This window comes from Puma concolor, chromosome A3 (assembly GCF_028749965.1).
Source record: "Puma concolor isolate L17-30 chromosome A3, mPumCon1.1.hap2, whole genome shotgun sequence".
NCBI lineage: Eukaryota > Metazoa > Chordata > Mammalia > Carnivora > Felidae > Puma > Puma concolor.
In genome coordinates this window covers 75,408,652-75,429,619 of record NC_141669.1, presented here as the reverse complement: position 1 = coordinate 75,429,619, position 20,968 = coordinate 75,408,652, and the positions used below count along the sequence as shown (strand labels likewise).

At 47.6% G+C, this 20,968-nt stretch overlaps 1 protein-coding gene and 1 long non-coding RNA gene across 5 annotated transcripts in view; one reads left to right on the top strand and one right to left on the bottom strand.

Moving 5' to 3' along the window:
* Window positions 1-20,968, top strand: part of PRKCE (protein kinase C epsilon) — a 503,885-nt gene that overhangs the window by 458,053 nt on the left and 24,864 nt on the right. For all 4 annotated transcript variants that reach the window (XM_025932829.2, XM_086701184.1, XM_086701183.1 and 1 more), the window contains 3 exons: window positions 8,293-8,431; window positions 13,845-14,033; window positions 18,688-18,834. In XM_025932829.2, coding sequence (XP_025788614.1) covers window positions 8,293-8,431; window positions 13,845-14,033; window positions 18,688-18,834 — 475 coding nt within the window. The remainder of the gene's footprint in view (window positions 1-8,292; window positions 8,432-13,844; window positions 14,034-18,687; window positions 18,835-20,968) is intronic.
* Window positions 1,257-4,360, bottom strand: LOC147582539 (uncharacterized). The gene is made up of 2 exons (XR_015249237.1): window positions 2,066-4,360; window positions 1,257-1,529 (listed from the first exon to the last, which is right to left on the bottom strand). It is a non-coding gene; the product is annotated as an uncharacterized LOC147582539 (long non-coding RNA).

Sequence of the window (20,968 nt, the reverse complement as noted above, 5' to 3'; positions counted from 1 at the left end):
ATGTGTGTTTTAAGAAATGATGGTTGGAGACCCCTGGAGACTCTTAGAGACCGTTAGTTACTCCTGGAGTAACCACCATGTATTGGGTACTATGCTAGAACTGTCACATGGGTTACATCATTTAATCATGGCAATTGTTACCCAGATTTTACAGATAAGGAAACTGAGTCCCAAAGATATTTTAGATTTTCTTGACTGTCTTTTGAGTTTCTGGAAGAGATCTGTGCTCCTATCTCAAGGGAGCCTTGGTTATACCATCCTGCCCCTAAATCACTCCTTCCCTGTCAGCAGCTGTGACCTCTCGGCTTCTGTATTTCCCTTCTCACCATGAAGCCCACCTTTATAAGACCAAACGAATTTGGAGTCCTATCAGCAGACAGAGATTTACAGCTTACGGATCTTACATTTGGTCTGAAAGCTGGTCACGGGTAGTTGTGTGGCATAAGCCCAGCACCTCCTCTTACCAGCCATGCACGTGTGGATGAGCCTCGATTTCCTAAGACGTTTAAAAAGATTGGTTGATGGTATACCAAATGTCCGCAAGGCTGGTGTGGTCAGGCTTCCTGTCTCCCAGGATAAAATGGCAGAGGACATTCCAGGCAGATGTACCCTTTCCTGATAGCTTTGCTGTCAAATCCCTGTTTGGCTTAATGATCTGGGCCAGACCATCTTGGAGCTTTGATCACTGTTTAAGACTTAGATTAGGGCAGTAACAGTCCACCAGAGGTCCTGTAGGGGATATGTGACAATGTCTAGAGCCATCTGGGGCCTTGTGAACTAGGCAGGGCGGGGGGGGGGGGGGGGGCTTGTTGATAATAGCATCTAATATGCAGAGGTCAGGGTTGCTACTGAACTTCCTACAATGCACCAGACAGCCCCCCACAACAAAGAATTATCCAGCTGCCAATGTCAATCCAGCTCCAAGGACGAGAAACCCAGGACTAGAGGGGGGCACTGTACACCCTGTTCCTTACCCTCTTCCCCACACCTCATTTGGACCTCTGGAAGCTGGGAGAGAAAGGGAGTTTCCATGGAATTTCTCACAAGTCTTCAGTCTAATGGAGGTCTAGTCGCCTTCAGTCAGGTACCAAGTGACAAGGGCTATGATAAAGGCATTGTGCCTGAGGAAGTGCTGGGAGGGACCCCACCCTAAAATCAAAGACTACCAAATATGCTCACTATCACCATCATTATTTAGCATTGTTCTTCAGGTTCTAGCTAACACAATTAGGCAAAATAAGTAAGCTAAAAATGTAAACACTGAAAAGGAGGAAGTAAAAATGATCAGCAACGACAGATGATTTGGAAAATCCAGGAGAATCAACTGGAAAACTCCTTTACAAAAATGAACACTTGGGGTGCCTGGGTGGCTCAGTTGGTTGAGCATCTGACTTTGGCTCAGGTCATGATCTTGCAGTTTGTGGGTTCGAGCCCTGCATCAGGCTCTGTGCTGACAGCTCGGAGCCTGGAGCCTGCTTCGGATTCTGTGTCTCCTTCTCCCTCTTCCTCCACTTGTTCTCTGTCTCCCTCTATCAAAAATAAATAAAATATAAAAAAATTTTTTTTAAATAAAAAACATTCAGTATAGTGGCAGGGCATAAAATGATAAGCAGAAATTAATAACTAGTAAATACATATGCAACCAGATAAATAATATGATGGAAGAAAAGACCTCGTTTATAATAGGAAAAATTTTTTTAATAAAAAAAAGGTTTTTTGGAGAGAGAGAGAGAGCGCATGAGTGGTAGTGAGGGGACGAGGAGGGACAGAGGGAGAGAGAGAATTCCAAGCAGGCTTCATGCTCAGCCTAGCACACCACAGGGGGCTCAATCCCACGACCCTGGGATAATGACCTGAGTTGGACACTCAACCCACGGAGCCACCCAGGCACCCTCAAGAAAAGACCCCATGTATAATTGGAATTTAAAACAGACAATAACAACTTGCATTCTTTAGAAGTGGATTCTGCTGTAATTATCATATAAACCCCAGACAACAGTGCTTTAAATAAGATACAAGTTTCTTTTTCATATGAATGCTAACTGGAGATGGGAAGTCCAGTCACCATTACTGGGGCTTTTGGTCCTTTTCTTCATGGTCGAAGGTGGCTGCTGATTCTCCAGGCATGATATCCTCATCCAGGCAGTAGGGAGAGGAAGGAAAGAGAAGAGTAAGTTTCTTCATTTTGCGACTTCACACAGTTGATTGGCTAGAACATAGTCACATAACCACACCCAGCTCTAAGGAAGGCTTTGAGTCCCAATTTATAGCTACATCACTATGAGCAGGGCTCAAAAAACAACAACAACAATAGCAGCAACGTTCTCTTACTAAGGAAGAAAATGAGAAGGGGTATTGGGACAACCAGCAGGCTGCCATTAAATATAACAAGAAATGCACAAGATCTATAAGAGAGAACTTTCAAATGCCCCTCACGGACATTAGACTTTAACAAATCGGAAGACAAACAATATTATTGGATAGGAAGTCTCAACATCATAAAAATATCAATTCTCTCTGAGTTAATTTATAGCTTTAGACATGTTCCCAATAAAAACATCACGAGGATTTTTTTTAAAACAAGACAGATGATTCTAAAGTTCATATGGAAAAATAAACAAGCAAGAGTAGCTAGGAAAGGTTAAGAAAGAAGGGGATCAGCCCTACTGGATGTGAAAATGTTTTATAAACCCACAGTAATTTAAAAAGTGTGATATAGATCAACATCATCAAATGAAGAGTACAGAAATAAGTCCAAATGCTTATGGAGAGGTAGTAACAGCATTTGAAAAAGTGGTGTTTCAGTCCATGAACTATCCAACCTATGGGATTTGAACCCAAGTTGGATCTCTGCTTCGTACTTTTATCAGGCCAAATTCCAAACACGTCAAAAGACTTCTGTTTATAAAATGAAAGCAGGGGTGCCTGGGTGGCTCGGTCGGTTGGGCATCCGACTTCGGCTCAGGTCATGATCTCACAGCTCTGTGAGTTCGAGCCCCACATCAGGCTCTGTGCTGACGGCTCGTAGCCTGGAGCCTGCTTCGGATTCTGTGTCTCCCTCTCTTTCTGCCCCAACCCGCTTGCATTCTGTCTGTCTCTCTCAAAAATAAATGAACATTAAAAAAAATTTTTTTTAATAAAATGAAAGCAGGAAAGTACAAAGGGGGATCTTGAGAAAATGCTTTTATTAACTTTGAAAGGGGTAAATCCTTTCAAATTAAGACATAAAATCCAAAAACCATAAAATAAACCGCCATAAGCAATATCAAAAATTAACCTGGGAGAAGAATTTGCAATTCCTCTGCCACTCAAATTTCACTTCCTAATCTAGAAAGAGCTCCTTAAAAAAAAAAAAAAAAAAAAAAAAAAAAAGAAACAAACACCATAAAATAAAAACGACAACAGTTCACAGAAATAAAATACTGGTATCTTTTAAACGTATGAAAAAATATTCAAACTTACAGAGAAACTTAAGAATATACTGAGATACTGTATTCACCTATCAGACTACCAGAAACTCACTGTTTTCACCTGTCAGACTACCAGAAACTCAATAATGTACCATTTGGCAAGGAGGCACTATCATGGACTGCTGACAGAAGTGTAAATCGTTGGGGTGCCTGGGTAGTTCAGTTGGTTAAGTGTCCAACTTCATCTCAGGTCATGATCTCATGGTTCATGGGTTTGAGCCCAGTGGCAGGCTCTGTGCTAACGGTTCAGGGACCCTCCCCTGCCCATACTCTGTCGTCTGTCTGTCTCTCCCTCTCAAAAATAAATAAACATTTTTAAAAAAAGTGTAAATCCTTCAACCTCTAAGGAGGGCAGCTTGGCAACATCCATCAAAATCTACATTCCCGTTCTATCTGACTCAGAAATTTCCTTTCTAGAAAGCATGTACGGTTACTTTCATATATTTATAAGCATCTTTACAGCAGCACTGTTTGTAATAGCCCGATAATTGAAAGCAAGCTAAACGTTCCCCAATAAATATGGTAGAGTGTTATACAGCCACAAAAAATAGCCTCTTTATGTGCCAAGACAGATCTCCAATACATATAAAATGGAAAAGGTAACGCGCAAAACAGTGCATGTAGTAAGGTCGTGATTAGTTAAAAGGGGGGACATGAAGTGTTCTTATTTATGCGTAAAATGTGACCAAGACGATACACAAGACATGAATAAAATGCAGTTGCCTGGGGCGCCTGGGTGGCTCAGTCAAAGCATCTGACTTAGGCTCAGGTCATGATCTCACAGTTTGTAAGTTCAAGTCCTGCATCAAGCTCTGTGCTCTCAGAGCCTGCTTCAGATCCTCTGTCTCTGTCTCTGTCTCTCTCTCTCTCTCTCTGCCCCTCCCTTGCTCACTCTCAAACATAAACATTTAAAAATTTTTTTTAACATTTATTTATTTTTGAGAGACAGAGGCAGAGCATGAGCAGGGGAGGGGCAGAGAGGGAGGTGGACACAGAATCCGAATCAGGCTCCAGGCTCTAAGCTGTCAGCACAGAGCCTGACGCAGGGTTCGAACCCATAAACCACGAGACCATGACCTGAGCCGAAGTTGGATGCTTAACCAACTGAGCCACCCAGGCGCCCCTAAACATTTTTTTTAATGCAGTTGCCTGTAGGGGGAAAATAGAGGTGTCTGGAGAACAGATGCAGTAGGGAGAATTTTTATTGTTATGTATGCCCTTTTTATACTTTGGGTTTTAGAACATATGAAGGCATTGTCTATTTAAAGTGTTGAAACTATTAATTTAATAAGTAAAAGCTAGTCATATTGATTCATATATAGGGGAAAGGATTTTGCTGTATTTTTTTCCACTATTAAAAAAAATGACCCCATTCCTTTAAAAATGTCCCCAGTCCTCAAATGTACCCTGCCCTTGTATTTGAGGACTGATGGGGGTTAATATCTAGTCAGAAATCCCTCTTTGCAAAGCTATCAGTCAACAAGTTCGATGAGAACCCACTATGTGCCTGGCCCCTGACCTGAGCGCCTGGGGAACACCTAGGAAGGAGAAGAGCCCACTCACCCTGCCCTGCAAGCTGGGCCTCAGAGCCAGCAAGGCTGAGAAACCATTGTTCTGACCTCTTTCCCAGGGAAGCTTTAGAGACCCCTCAGAACAGGCAGCACTAAAAGCCAGCAGGTGAGGAGATCCTGGGGCCAGAACGGCAAGTAGAAAGTGGAGGGGGAGGCGGGGGGGTCTTGGGGCAGCAGTGCGGCCAAGGAGGAGGGAGGGAGAACCAAGAGGAGCCACCACCCTCAGCCAGCCATTCAACAAGCAGGATTCCAGGGACGACGCCACCTTCCATGAAGGGCCCTGGGCCCCTACGCCCTTGTAGAGAAGGGCGTTCTCTCCCTTTTCCTCTGCCTGAGCAAAACATGGCCCTGGCTGTGCCATCCACTGAAACCCCACTCAGAACTCACTGAGAGCCCAGCACCAGGCAGGCTTAGTCCCAGCAGTGTAGGTAGTTTTCTTTTTAAAGAGACTGAAGACCCCCAGGGGAATAAAGTTTTAATTGTGGCATCTCTGGTCCCCAGGGGACTTTCCAGCTGCGCCAGTCTCCCCTGTCACAGAGGAAAGGAACTTAAGTCACTATCTCTTCCATGAGACATGGTTTCATGTGGGGAGGCAGAGCTCTAGAGAAACACAGACAGCAGAGGGGAAATTTGAAGAGGTGAGTAGTGGCAGGATTTCTGGCATCAGCGGTGGGACAGTGTGAAGATGTGCTTTGGCCTGGGGCCTCCCTTCCCCACGGCAGAGGGGACAGCTGCCCGTGGACTGCCTACAGAACATACTCGGCCCTCGTGGTCCCCCTGGGCCTTCAGCATGGGGTGGCTTCTTCCCTCGGGGAGAAGAGGAGGCAAGAAGCAGGGGGACAGTGTGTACCTGGACCAGGGCTAGGACAGGCAGAGAGCAGAAGAGGGAGAAGAAAGACATTCCACCTTCTCTTGTCCTGAGTAGGAATCCTGACCAGAAGGAAGTGCGGAGTTGAATTTTTAGAAGGGCAAAGTTCAGGCTGGCTTGGAATCTTCCGAATCTCCTCCATTCGTACAAAGCAGAATGCACCCTTCCAATGACAAGGCTTTAAAAGAGAGGGCTTGAGAGGGTGCAGGTGGGGCCTTTCTAAATTGGGGCTGGTGGCTGGCATTGGAAGAAGACCACCAACAGGAAGGCAGGAAGGTAGAGGAGTGTAGTACACAGAGGCAAGAACACCAGATTTTAGAGCAGAGGACCCAGTTCAAGTCCTAGTTACATCAACCCCCTCGTGACCTTCCAGAAATCACCTACCTCTTTCCAGCTTCCACTTGCTTACCGCTGCCACGATAATAGCAAAGCATGTTCTTCTGAACCCTTGTTCAGAACATGAATGTGGTTTGTAGACCACAGAGGTGCTTTCCACATGTTTGTTTATTGCTGCTACAATTGCAAGTGTTGCCATGGTGACCATGGTGCGTGCCTGTGGGCCTTGACAAGGCAACACTAGATTAGGGAGCAGCAAGGGGTTGTAACTCAGTGGGGCACATAGGTTCACCTCTTGACGACGCCAACATTTTCAGATGGGCAGACAGAACACCCACTCCCCTCCAACTCAGTTTCCTTGTGAAGGAAGTGGGTGTAACGGTATAAAGGCCTACTACTTCTACACATACTATCTCAACCCTTTAGACAAGCAGGAAAGTGTCATCCCAATTTGATAGACCAGATAACAGACCCACAAGGTGAATTCACCAGGGCCATGCCACAAGAGGGATTAAAACCCAGGCTTCCTGTGCCCACATCAGTGTTCTTCTCCCTTCCCTCCCACCCCAGCCAGAGCTGAGCCCTGACCACACACAGTGGCCAGGGTAGAAGGTCGAGGAGCCCAGTCCCAGTGGCGCGGCTTGGTTGGGCTCCCTGTTCTTTCTTTAGTTCACAAGCATCTGCTTAGAACAGCATATTTTATGAGCTTTCTCTTTTCTCAAGAAGTCCCAGCTGTACGCGGAAACAGGGCTGTGGGTGCAAAGCAGGCAGGCCCTGAAATGTTTCCTGCCCCACCTTTGCACTCAGGCCCAGATCTCTGATGATGGCTGAAGTTCAAATCCAGATGCCAGCAGACTTGTGAGAAAGGCCCCTCTTGCTCTGTGTGCGGGGCAATAGGCCTTCTTTGGAAGACCCTGGCCCCATTCCAGAGAGGATGCTGAGAGAGGTCCAGGGTGAGGACCTCCATCTGACAGTCTGGGTTCTTCTACAGGACAGAGTTGGGGTTTGCAGATTTGGTTGGTAGGGGAATTCTTATCCAGAACTTCAGATTTTATACAGGATCTTATGTAGAACCCCAAACTGTAAAGCAGGATGCAAGAGAGCTATACTGACTGAGGCCCGCAGGCCCCCACCCACCCTTTGTGGCCCTCACTCACTGCAAGGAACCACCTAGTCTCTGTAGGCCCTGGTCATTGCCACCAGTGTGTCTTCCCTCCTGTCCCCAGAACCTTTCCCCCCTCTGCCTGCTTGCCCAGAGAAGACTGATCTTACAAATAGATCGTGCTCATGCAGGCAGGTCTCTCGTTGTCCTCAGCAGGAATTTCAAACCCCTCTTGCATTCTAGGCTCTTTGGGGTTGGTTTCAATCTGCCTGTCTTGCCCCGCCATTCACTGGAGCCCAATTCTCTGGTCCTTTCATTGCCTTTTGCACCTGCTGTGTTGGCTTTCCCTTCCCTCCCACCTTTTCTTTTTGTGCCCTTTCCAAACCTAACCATCTCTCCAAGCTTCTCTTGAGAGTCCCTTTTTTTCTGAAGCTCTCCCAGACTGCAGCTGCTGTCAGTGGTCTTCCCCATGAAACACAATAGCTCACATAGTCGGTGTCCTGTAAAGTAGCATCTGATCCTTCTGTGGTTTTATCTGAGTCATCGATGTTACTATGCAATAGTCTTGTCCCTCCAACTGATCCCTATGGTTAACCCATGAAGGAAGGGGGATAAGTTGCTTCTCTCTCTCATATCAAGGTCTAAATAATTTGAATTGCAGCACATAGTAGGCCTTCAATAAATAGCTACTGATTTTTATTAAACCACAGTAGTCTTGAGATATTAGGAGCTCCCCTCTCATGTTGGGGACAATGGAGGCACCTTTAGGGGTTGCTCAACTTGGGCAAGAGCCCCGGACAGAGGTTGGTTGCCAGCAGGTCAAGCCTCCTCAAAGGTTTTTCTTTTTATCGCAGATTTCCCTGAGGTGGCCACATCTCTCCAACTCAAGAAGACCATATTGGGGTGGCTGAAGCACTAATCATGTGATTCTGACCCCTCTTGCAGGGATTTGAAACTGGACAACATCCTTCTGGATGCAGAAGGTCACTGCAAGCTAGCCGACTTTGGGATGTGCAAGGAGGGAATTCTGAACGGCGTCACAACCACCACATTCTGTGGAACTCCTGACTACATCGCACCCGAGGTAAGACCATGTGCTAACCACCTTCTTCCACCAGGGCAGAGGCAGGGATCCATTCCCATGCACTGGGGTCACTTACTGGTGCTGGGAGAAGGCTCTAGAAAACTAGGATAGATTCTGAGGGAGGAGGGAGAAAAGGAAAGGTAGAAGGTTTGCTGATTTCTCCATAAGGAAGTTGACGGTGATAAGGGAGATACTGGGCAAACTGTGAACAGGCCATTCCCCAAACCTGGGCAGGTCCTTCCCTCTCAGTCCAGAACTACCAATGAAAGTAAGACTAAGATAACTTTGTAAACTTCTATCATTGTTTTCACTTCTTAATAACCGGAATAAAGGAGCACCATCGATAAAGGCAGCAGTTAGCTTCTTCATTAGCTGTAACGCACCTACAGTAAAACCAAGAATTATTTGCCCTTCCTAGTGGTGTGGCGATTCTGCATAGCAGGTGCACAGGGTCAAGCAGGAAGAGGAAAGCTATATGTATATCTGATACATATAGATCAGAGATGTCCACTGGGAGCCCTACTGATGGGCTGCCTTCTGTCAAGTTGTCTGGATGTTTTGTTCCTCATAAAGTATTTGCTTCGAATTTCTCCAAATCAATCTTACCTAGGTTGAGTGATACCTAGTATGACATGATTCCAATTTAGGACGAAGTATATCACAGATGCTTAATAAAAATGGACTTGAGGGTTCTGACACATGTAAGATGGGAAGGAAATACCAATCTCCATTAAGCACTGCCCGTGGTGGGTAGGTGTTAGCCCATTCAGATTTCATTTCCTTTCAGTGGCATTGTTTGAGCACCTGCTAGACACAAAGCAAAGTGGGGATAAGGAATTGGCTAAACACTCATCACTCTCCTAAAAGAACTTCTGGTCTAGAGGCAGTGGCAGATAAGTAAACAACTAATTAAGCAGAATAAATAGATATGAGAGACAAGATGGTATCCTCAGGGATAAGGGGAGTCTTCTTGGAGCACCTGGTAGATTAACTAAGTTGTCAAGAATCAGCAGGATTTCCTTTGGTGGTAGGGAGTGGGAAGCTTTCCCGAAAACAACAGGGAAGATTGGGGTGGGGGCAGGGCAGTACAGGAGGTTCAGTATCCCTGGGCTCTGAATCCTTTAGGGCAGAGGCTGTGTTTCTAATCTGAGTCCAGGAACCAGACCACAGATCAGGCTTTTAGTCATGGTTCGTTGAATGAATAAATGAATTTGAACTTGTGACACTCCACCATGAACACAGTTGAAGGGATGAGAATATTCTTGGCCTTGTTCAGAAAAGGAAAATAGTATAGCTATTTATGGTAATAGATAAAATTAGGAAAAAGGACCAAGGAAAGTGGTCTTTTTCCTGTCGGCTCTATAGACCCACTAAGAGTTTTCCATTGGTGGGTGTCCAGGTTTCTCACACCTGTCCCAGGACACAGGCAACAGCAATATAGCTCAGAAGACAGAGAGTGAGGGAAGGTCAGTGAAGAGACTTTTCACAGACCGGACAAGACATGGGGGGCCTGAGGAGAGATGTGAGGATGGTAAGTAATAGTTGAATTCCCTTAGGACCTTTATCTTCTAAGAGATCTGAAAGGAGAGATTTCAAAATATCTTCCTTAGTAGGAACACTAGGAATTTAATCTTTGAGGAGAAATCAGCAAAAGTGAGGGCTCTCAATTGGGACCTTCTTTTTTACCATCTTCCTCATTCATTTCTTATCATCAGAATACTTGGTTCCAATTCCTCTGTAAGCTGATGCCAGAGACAAAGGGTTAACAGGCCAGCATAGTAGTTAAGGACCCAGCCCAAGGCAAACATTCACTTTATGATGAACAAAACGCCCACACAACCTTCACGAAAGGCAGTCCATTGATGAGAGTCACAATGAATAGGGCTGATCTGTCTATAAGGAGGCGCAGACACTGTTCCTTCCCATTTCATCTTTATGTCCGCGATACAGAATCTCCACTATGTGTGCAATGCCAAAAGCAATCCCTGGTCTTCCTGTAGGCAAATTACAACTGATAGAGACATAGCTACTTTTATCAAGGGCTACGGGGGAGATTAGATGAAATTATGCCTCTAAAGCATTTAGCCTGGTGCCTGGCTCACAGTGAGCACTGGGACAATACGTAGTAGCTCTGTCACCATCATCACTGTTGCTGGCACGTGCAGTGTGGGAAAAGCACAGTCCTGAGAGTTGAGTTTCCAGGCTAGACTTGACCACTGATGCCCCCATGGGACCTTGACCAAGTCACAAAATGTTTTCAACCCCCCAGCTTCCTCATCTTTCAAATAGGAATAACAATTCCCGCCCTACCTACCTCATCAAGGTGTTATAAGAATCTAATGAGATTAGAGCATGGAAATGCTTGAGAAACCATAAGCCTCTATTCAAACAGGGAGGGGTTGTGAGGCGCCTGGGTTAACCCTGAAACCAGAGACACCTAATGAGGCGCTAGCTCATTTGGTGCTAGCTCTTCCCCAAGGCTTCTCTTCCCACCACGCGACCTGGGCTAGCCCCCACTGCACCCCCTCTCCATTTCCCATGCCCAGCGCGTGCTCCCCAGGAAATGGCAGCCAGCCCTGGGTATGACTGGCGCCATTAGACCCAATGCCTGCCCTTCTCGTCTACCCGGGCTCTGACAAATTCAAGGGGGTAGCCACCGTACCAGGTGCCCTCCCGTGGCGTGTGAAGCCTTGCCCTTCTCACCTCTCCATTGTTGACAAGCTGGTGAGAAAGCATAAAATTAGGGCCAAGCCCAAAAGGAATTTTACAAAAGATGCTTCCCCAAAAGGGAAGGCTCTGGAGTGGGCCTGGGGAAGGGTGGGCAGGGCCGCTCTGTGGTTTCTGCAGAGCCGTCCTGGCTGATCACACATGGGCCACCTGGAGGTCACCTCCCCACCACCCTGTGGAGGCACTGAACCCAGATCTTCCACCTCCTGGAGGCTGGAGGGTGGCCATCCTGGCACCCCAAGCCCCCTGAACCCAAGAGAGAAGGGAGCACACCCGGTGAGACACACACTGGGGCACATGTGGCAGCCAGTGTCCCGAGTGCTGCAATTGGCCTGGTTGCGGGGGAGCCGGGGAGGGCGGCGTTGCTCAGAAGCATGCTAGAACCCTTATGCCTGGTGCCTTAGAGATGCCCAGAGGGAACAATTGACCATGAAAAAAATAACCCAAATCACGGTAGTATATGGAAAGTGCCTAAAGATCTTAGGGACAGGAAAGGGTCTTAGGATGTCAGAAGATAAGAGAAAAGCTGGGGGAATATGAGAAAGCTTTCTGAACAAGATGGGTGATAGCGATGCCCTCAAAACCAGCAATGCCATGCTGAGCCGCACAGGGTGTTGGTTCATTCATGACTGACAGAGCCACTCGCTGGCTTTGGCTTTGGCACAGAGCAGCATTACTGGCTTCTCGGGACAGCAGAGCTTACTGACCCTCAGATACCATGTGATGATCACTGAGCTAAGAGACCAAAGATACTCACCAAACAGAGTGCCAGCCCCAAATAATTCAAAGATGGCTGCGTTTGCTTGCATTTCTTTTCATTCTAAATTAAAAGGATTCTTAAATTCTTAAATCATGCATGCTTTTAATGTTTTCAAAATGATTCCTCCCAAGTCTTTTTTTACTTAATCCCAAGCAATCTCTAGTCTCTAGAAGGGTGTTTTGAGAGACCATGGGAAGCCCCGGTCCTCACGGTCAGCATCCTCTTCCCTGGCTGTCCTGAAATCTGAGAACTTGAACTGGAGCCTTGCTCTGGACAAGTTCCCTGTGAAGTTACCTGCAAACTGATGAGACTGTTCATGGCCTTTGCCATTTTGGGGAGAGTCCTGGATGCACACCCCTTTTAGGACATGCACCCCACCCATGCTTGTCCTCCGTCACCATCACTTTGGGGAATTCTCCATAGAATTACAGAGCTGAGAGAAACCAGGAGAGGTCATCTCCTCTGCCCTTCTGTTCTTGGGCAGCACCAGGCCTACTCCTGCTCTGATAAGACGAGAAGATAATTATGGGACAGGGACATCACTTCATAATCCCTTCCTTAGCAGTGGGGACAGCGCAGCATTTATTTCTACCCTGAGCCACACATAGACCATTGACCTACCACGTACTTTGTATCCATGGAGACCAAAGCTAACAGAAGAAAACTTGGATCTCCTACCACCTTCCAATTATCTGGAGCTTTGTACTTTGCAATATGCTTTCACATCTTCCACCTTGATTCATCTTATGAGGTTGAGCTGAGAATCTGAGCTTCATCGGATGAGGAAGTCAAGTGAGTGGCTCCAGGTCACCCAGAAAGAACTTAGCACCCAACTTGGAATAGAGTGGAAACATCCCGGTCAGTCTTCCATCTCTTCCACTGGAACCCATAGCCAGTGCTCCAGAAAAAAATAGGATCAGGGCAATTACTCGCTTTTCTAAAGGTTCTGTAGCTTCCTAACTTTAGGTGGTGTTTCTCCCAGATACTGAAATTGTGATTCATTTTTTAAAACTGCAGTCCCCACACGCTATGCAGGAAGGTGATGGCACAGAACATTCCTCAGCCACGTGTCCTACATGCGTTTAACATAAATGCATTCAACTGTGCCTGCAGTCAGAGGAAAAAAAGAGAGACTGAGAGCCTAGGTGAGAGAAGTGACTGTTGACAAAGATAAAGCACACTGGATGATCAAGGAGAGGATTTGACTGGGGCTATTGCAATAAGGAGAATGCCTCACAGAAAGTGAAGGGGCCTGGGCTTTGCAGAGGCAGGCAAACAAGGGATTCATCAGTGGGTTTTATGGGAGTCGTGAGGAACGCTGGAGATGGGTCTTTTCCTTCCTGGAACATCCAAAAACATAGTCATCCTTTGTGGTTAGAACACAAAAGGATGGGGAGACTTATTGACTACAGTTTCTTTTCCAAAAGCACAGGACTCAGGTGAACTTGACATTGTCACAGTTTAAAGAAGACTGACATTCTGTTCACCTTCTCACTGTGTGCGCCGTGCTCGGTGTGAGACGATCCTTGTTTGCTCTGTCGTTCACAGCTTGCTTATGTCTCTCTCAGTCTGCATCTTGCTCCTCTGACCCTGAATTTAGTGTCAAAAACACTCACGCATTTTTATATGGTCCTAAGCGCAAGTCAGGAACTTCATCTGCTCAAAGAACAGGATCTATTCCCACGGGAGGACAGGCTGTCAGTGTTGACTTTGGAGGAAAATTGATAGTTAGCCCCCAGCATCGCACGTTCTAAACTCAGTTTTCACTGAATTGGCTAATTTCGAGCCTAAATCATACCAGCCTGGGCCCTGCTGTGCAGAGAAGCAAGCTGGAAATAACGAGGCAGTTCGCACAGCACTTGAAACAAGGGCGGCCGTGGGTGGGGATCGTTGGTGAGCCCTGACCTTGCCTGTTTCCTCGAACAGATCCTGCAGGAGTTGGAGTACGGCCCCTCGGTGGACTGGTGGGCCCTGGGGGTGCTTATGTATGAAATGATGGCTGGGCAGCCCCCGTTCGAGGCCGACAATGAGGACGACCTGTTTGAGTCCATCCTCCATGACGACGTGCTCTACCCCGTCTGGCTCAGCAAGGAGGCCGTCAGCATCCTGAAAGCCGTGAGTCCTCGCCCTCCCCCTCCCCCTCGTGCCTGCTCCCCTGGCCTCTGTCTTCTCCCTCTGTCCCTGTCACTCCTTTCCCATCCCATGAGCCCTTTCGCCATCGCTCTCCGCCCGTCTCTGGCCCACCTCTGCTGCAGCCGAATGGTAGGCAGTCACAGTGGGGAGTTGAGGCTCGAGTTGCTTTCTGTGGGCCAGGGACGCGTTTGTGTTTCCTGAGAGGGAGCTCTGCATTTCAGAGGGAGCAGAACCAACCCAAACTGTGCCAGGATCACTTCTGCCCCCTTACACACCAGGCACTGGACCCTGCGTCCTCCCCTACCACCCGCACCCGTCTTCCTCTGGAGCCTGTGATGGACAAGAGGGAGGCGAGCACAGTGTATCTGCATGCAGGACGGCATCTCTGTGGCAGAAGACCTGATCAGAAAAGAAGTGTCCACTTAGGGCGTGGAATCCATGCGCTGGATTCAGACATGACAGAGAGACTATCCCTAGCCCTGCAAATAATCCCTCACTCGTGAAACGCTCAGTACTGCCTCAGCACGGCTCTTTCCGCCATGTAAGCCACTTGTGCTAGGGCAAGTACGTGAAGCTCCCTGACCTCCTTGGAAAGCTGTAAAAGCTGGGGTGCAGGGAAGGTGAGCAGAGCAGTTGACCCTCAGGGTTGAGGCAGGACCGAGGTGACAGCCCCAGAACCTTGACTTCCAGTCCTGACTTCTTTCACCCACCAGAATGCTCCAAAGTTCAGTATTTGGCACATCACATTCACCAGATTTCCCATATCAGGTACCCTCTCAACTGTGATTTACTTGTTCTTTCAATCCACTACCAATATTTACCTAATGGCATGTTTTTTACAAAGAAGTTCTATATCGCTGTCATAAATGGAAAATCAGTATCATTGCCATAACTAATTAACATAAATCATCATATGAAATTGGTAAAAAGACCTAAAATCACTTTGTAGGTGTCTGGGAGCACACATACCATATTCCGGAAAATGCGACATTAGAGCATGCTATTCTCTTCCGCAGTTCTTTTTTTCTTCCTCCTTTCTTCTTTCCCTCAACTCATCAATTTCCCTCCCCCCACCTTCTCTCCCTCCTAGTCAATAATTTAATGACCTATTTTTTTTTAAGAGAGCACAAGTGAGGGAGGGGCAGAGAGAGGGAGACAGAGGATCTGAAGGCCGTCGGCGCAGAGCCCCACGCGGGGCTCGAACTCCCGACTGTGAGATCATGACCTGAGCCGAAGTCAGACACTCAACCAACTGAGCCATAATGACCCATAATGACCTATTATTTATTGAGTGTTTCCAATGTGCTGGGCATCATGCCTCATGCTAAGTAAGCGTTGGTGGCTATAACAGCCAGGGTCCTGCTGGATTGGTTGACTACAATCCAGCAGGCAAACGTGGGCAGTAAATAAAAAATAGATCCACACAGAGTCACCACTGGGATGAAAGCAGTGAAGGAAGCAGATAGAATATGTGTATTCATTCACCTAGTGTGTGCCAGTGAGCATCTATTATATACCAGGCACTGTGTCAGATGCCGGCTAAGGAGAAACGTGCAGGCAGCACCCAAAACACCCAGAGTACCAGCCCAGCAGAGCTGATCACTCGCCCGGTGCCCTGAACACCAGCCCGGCAAACCTTCCAGTGAGCCCCCTGCCAGCACCCCCACTAGGCTCTTTCATTTTGGCCAACCCGGAGCAGTGTTTCTCAGCTAGGTGTGATTCGTCTGGCAACGTCTGGAGATGTTTTTGGGGAGGGAGCATTGCTGCTGCTGGCATCTAGTAGGTGGAGCCCAGGGACATGGCTAAACATCCTACCGTGCACAGGACAGTCCCCACAACAAAGATGTACCCCATCCAAAGTGTCATTAGCACAGAGGTTGAGAAACTTTGACCTACAGAGATTCAGAAGTTGTGCCTGTGTCCACTGATCCGTGAGGGCAAAGTCTCTGAGAGAAGGCATTTCCCTGTAAGAGCTTCTGGCTCAGGAGCATCTTCTTGAGATGTTAAAATCTATATGTTTGTCAGTAGCCCTTATACTTTGTCTCCCAGAAGTGGAAGGACAGGAAGAGCTAAGGAAGTAAGGAAGAATCTTTGTTCCCTTGGCCTTGGAACACTTTACTTCCTCACATTCTAATGCCAGGCCAGGTTTCATGACTGGCCACTGAGCTCTGTCTCTGAGACCTGCTGCCTACGTCAAAGTGGTGCAGAACTCTCAAGAAAGCCGTTTGCCTCATAGAGTTATGCAGTGCACAACCTGTGCAATAGTAAGTGCTGGTCCTGCTGCCTTCCTTCCTTACCACTGTGCTCTGAGGCCCAGCGTTCAGCCCCCTATTTAGTCATTTAAATGTACTGAGTGCACAATAGAAGCTAGGCACTGAACCAAATGCTGGGAAGATGGGACTGATTCCTATATCCTAGAGCTCACCAAGGGTAAGGGATGTTTGGATAAATTATAATTTTTTTAATTTTTTATTTTAAGAGAGAGAGAACATGAGCGGGGAAGGCGCAGAGACACAGGGAAAGGGGCTGAGCCCCACGCTCAGTGTGGAGCCCAACACATGGCTTGATCCCATGACCCTGAGATCATGACCTGAGCTGAAATCAAGAGTTGGTCACTCAACTGGCTGAGACACCCAGGTGCCCCTAGATAAATTAGAATTAAAAATTTTTTAATGTTTTAATTTATTTTTGAAGGAGAGAGAGAGAGACAGAGCATGAGCGGAGGAGGAACAGAGAAAGAGGGAGACACAGAATCTGAAGCAGGCTCCAGGCTCTGAGCTGTCAGCGCAGAGCCCGATGCGGGGCTCAAACCCACAAACTGAGATGACTTGAGCTGAAGTCGGATGCTTAACTGACTGAGCCACCCAGGCGCCCCATAAATTATAATTTAAATAAATGAGAAACATGAGGTCCCAGGTTCCTACAGGGGAGAGAATCTGGAGAGGCTTCAACAGAGGAGGCAGTATTTTGCCTGGTTCTTAGAGGATACATAGGGACTGGATATGGGCATTATAGGTGCAATAAAGGATACAAAAGCCTAACCAGGTAATCTTGGTTCAGACTGAGAAGTTTCCGTGTGCCAAACTGAGGGGTATGGACTTTATCCTATGGGTGTTACGAATCAGGAGTGTTTAAGCAGGGGTGGCCTCTGCTGACTTTTAGATTAAGAGGGCAAGGTGTGCATTGGTACCATTTCTAACTCCAAACTTCCCAAAACCCCTTAAGGCATTCTCTTACCTGTGGCTCTCCCAGCTCAGTGTCCATGTGCTTTGGCTTTAGGGGCACCAGGCAAGAGTCAGCAAGAGGCTCTCCCTGCCCAGGAAAATCTCCCTGAAGATGAAGCCTGAAATTGTATCAGTATAAATTTATTCTTTTGGATTATGGTTTGTCCTCTTAAATTCCTTTGTTTAAATACAGGCTCTCAGCCTTCCCCCTGTAAAATCTAACTCTTTGTCTCCAGCTCACGTGCACACACACACCCCTGCCTTTATTTTGGGTGGCTATCAGAAATATTTCCACCTACCAGCACTGATTTTTTTCAGTTATATGGTACACATCTGCTCAAATTACTTGCCATCAGGACTGACTCACTTAACAGGAATAAATTCGCCTGGGTGTGTGGGGAACTATCAGGGATGCAGATAAAAGTACAGATTTTAACATCTGGGGAAGCTGCCTCCAAGCCAGAAGCTCTTCTCACAAGGCTAAGGAGGAAAACACATCCATGTGCTTTACCAGACAAGCAGTAAGCTTTTCCTCTTCTTGTTTGTTTTTTAATCAGTTGATCTACATGGATATTTTATGCTAGAGGTTATAAATTCAAATTAAAAAAAAATGAGAGGGTCCAGGAAAAGGAGAAATGGAGGGGGTGCCTTTGATAATTTACCTTGGCATGAATATCTGGTCCTCTTTCCTTGCCTCAACAAGGACTGTGGACCTCTCAGCATGAGTGAGTTTATCTGATCTCAGTCTCCCCAACTAGAAGACTTGAGAACCTGAGCAGAATCAGGGAGTTAGTAGTAGCCTGAGTTCCTAATCCCAGCATTGTACCTTGTTGGCTGTTTGATCTTGGCCAAGTTAATTAACCTCTCTGTGCCTCACTTATAAAATAGGGATAATAATAGACCTCAGAGGCTTGCATTTGAATGAAATGAATTAATTTATATACGTTGTTTAGAATGATGGCTGGCATATGGTAAATTCTGTATAAGAGTGAAAGAGTACCCTGGGGCCCCTGGGTGGCTCGGTCGGTTAAGCATCCAACTTCGGCTCAGGTTGTGATCCCACAGTTCATGAGTTCAAACCCTGCATCAGGCTCTCTGCTGTCAGCACGGAACCCATTTTGGATCCTCTATCTCCCTGTCTTTCTGCCCCATCCTGGCTCGTGTGCTCTCTCTCTCTCTCTCTCTCTCTCTCTCTCTCTCTCTCTCTCTCTTGCGCTCTCTCTCTCTCAAATAAATAAACATTAAAAAAAAAAAGAGTGCAAGACTACCCTGAGGGGCAGAGTCCCTCAAAGTGCAGGAAACAGGCTTGGGAGATGGTCTTGAAGCTGTTGCCATGGCTGACTTTCATCTTTCCCTCAGACTGTCCCTGCCAAGTCTTTGTCACTCATTCTGTTATGCCCTCCTCCCTGCAGTTCATGACCAAGAACCCCCACAAGCGCCTGGGCTGTGTGGCGGCACAGAACGGCGAGGACGCCATCAAGCAGCACCCGTTCTTCAAGGAGATCGACTGGGTTCTCCTGGAGCAGAAGAAGATCAAGCCGCCCTTCAAGCCTCGAATTGTAAGTAGGGCCCCAGAGCCCATTCCACACTGTAGGTCGGGCCTGTGTGCGCAGAAAAAGCGGTCTGGGGCACGTTTTACAGCCAAAATGACAAGGGCAGGAGGTGGCCGAGCCGCTCCCCGGAAGAGTCTCCTAGCCCTCAGAGTTTACTGTCAAAAATACATAACCTAGAGCCATAACCAAGATGCTGATTCGTATGGGACACAGAAGACTTTTAATTTTAACAGAGATCAATTGATTGATTTCAATCAGAAGTTACAAATGATATGAGTTGGCCGTGTATGGTGGAGATTTAAGGTTTCTTTATAAACAAATGGGTTCGCTTTATAACTGAGTCAATTTAAAGAAAAGTACTTACTAGGTAAATAAGAGTCACGGTCATGGTCATTATGTGGACTTAGTGCATCGTGAGAAGGTAAGACCCAGTGCCCAACACCTGGCGTAGGGCTGTGCTGCACCAACCCTGGGGCCGAGTCTGTAAGAGGCTGTCTCTGTAGGGCTCCCCACCCCCCTCTGCCCCACTGTCCCTGCTGGCCTCCCTCTGGCCCAGCGTATACCTCCTTCCAGGTTCTCAGCCCTGTCCCGGTGATGCCTGTCGAAGGGGCTGCAGGAAAGGGTGTCAAAGCTCAGCTGTTGGAAGGAGGAATCAGAGAGCAGAGGCCATGTCCTAGCAGTGACCTTCTGCTGGAGGGAGGCCTTCTGGTCAGCAGGGCTCTCCTTGAAGTTGAGAGTGTGCGTACAGGCCTGTGTAGGGGGAGTATCCCAAGTCTGCTGGCTTGTGGCCTGATGAGGCAATTATTCAGACTGAAAATTGGGGTAGCCAGCTGGCTAGTATGCTAGGAGCAAAGGGGGTATGTAATATTAGGAAATTACAGGCCAAGAGCCCCGGAATGCTGGGACCGGGGTCCTGGGCAGGAAAGACCTGAGACCATCCAGTCAAGCCTCAGTCACCCCACACTGTGTCATGCAGCCCCCTCTCCCTCACCTCCAAGTACAGGACGGACCTTCCTGTGCTTTGTGAATGATCACAGAGGAATTCTGTTATATTCCAGGAGGTTTTCTGGGGAGCAGTTACTGATAGTGCTGTGAAATGTCCCAAGTAGGAAGCAACTCTCAGCATGGTCCAGGCTCAGCCAGTCTAGAGCACGGAAGGTTGACTGTCCCTGGATGCTTGATCGGGTCACTGTTCCTCATCTGCTTCCTCCTTTGGTTTTTACGACTTTTACTGGCTGGCACACAGCTCGGAACAGGCTAGATTCAGGCTCACCTTCTTTCTTTGTTAGCATCACCTTTGCTCCTGCCCATTTCCCCCTTGGCTCTGGGCAGGGCTCCCTGCACATGCCATCGTGCTCAAAGGCTACCCCCCTACCCAGAGGGTCTCTGTGAGTGGTTTACAAGGACAAGATCAACCGTGTCCTGGAAAAAGCAAGGGGAAGTAGGAAACCAGAGACCAGGTGGAGAAGGAGGGGAAAACTAAAGACTCAGATCCGAGGATAAAATGTTATTGCAGGTTTAGTCTAAGGTAATCTACCCAAAGCAAAGTGGGAAGTAGAGCAAGGTAGAGAATCCACCTGACAAAAGGGATCCCAGGGCAAGAGCAGGGACCAGTCAGTCAACACAGGTCTGCAAAATGACTTACTCGACTCAAAGCTAGGCTTATAGAGAGCCAGACAGGGCTGGAGGGGCAGCTCTTCCTGCGGATGTGGGGCCAGACGACAGGGCAAGCTGAGGGGACCGTCAGCAGGGGGTGCAAAGGGAAGAGCGAGCCTGGGGTAGGGCGGAGGCAGGCACCCAAGTCTTTGCTGAGAAGCCACAGGGAAGCAAGGAATTAGGGAGAATCTTTATGAGAAAAGGCCCAAAGAAGTTTTAAAGTATGGATTCATGGAGAAGAGTCTCTCTCTGGGATAAAGAGAAGGGAGAACATGGCTCAAACCCAGCAGAGGAAAGTGCTCTGAGATTTCAGGGGCCCTGCGAAGCTCCTGTCTCCAGAAGCCTGTCCCTAAGGCCGAGCAATAGCAGGGATTCCTCCTGAGGCTGCAACCCTCTGTCTCACCTCTGAGCCAAACGAAAGGGCAGACCCAAGAGAAGCGACCCTTTGAGCTGTGCCTGGCTTCCCCTGAGTGAGGGAAGGGCG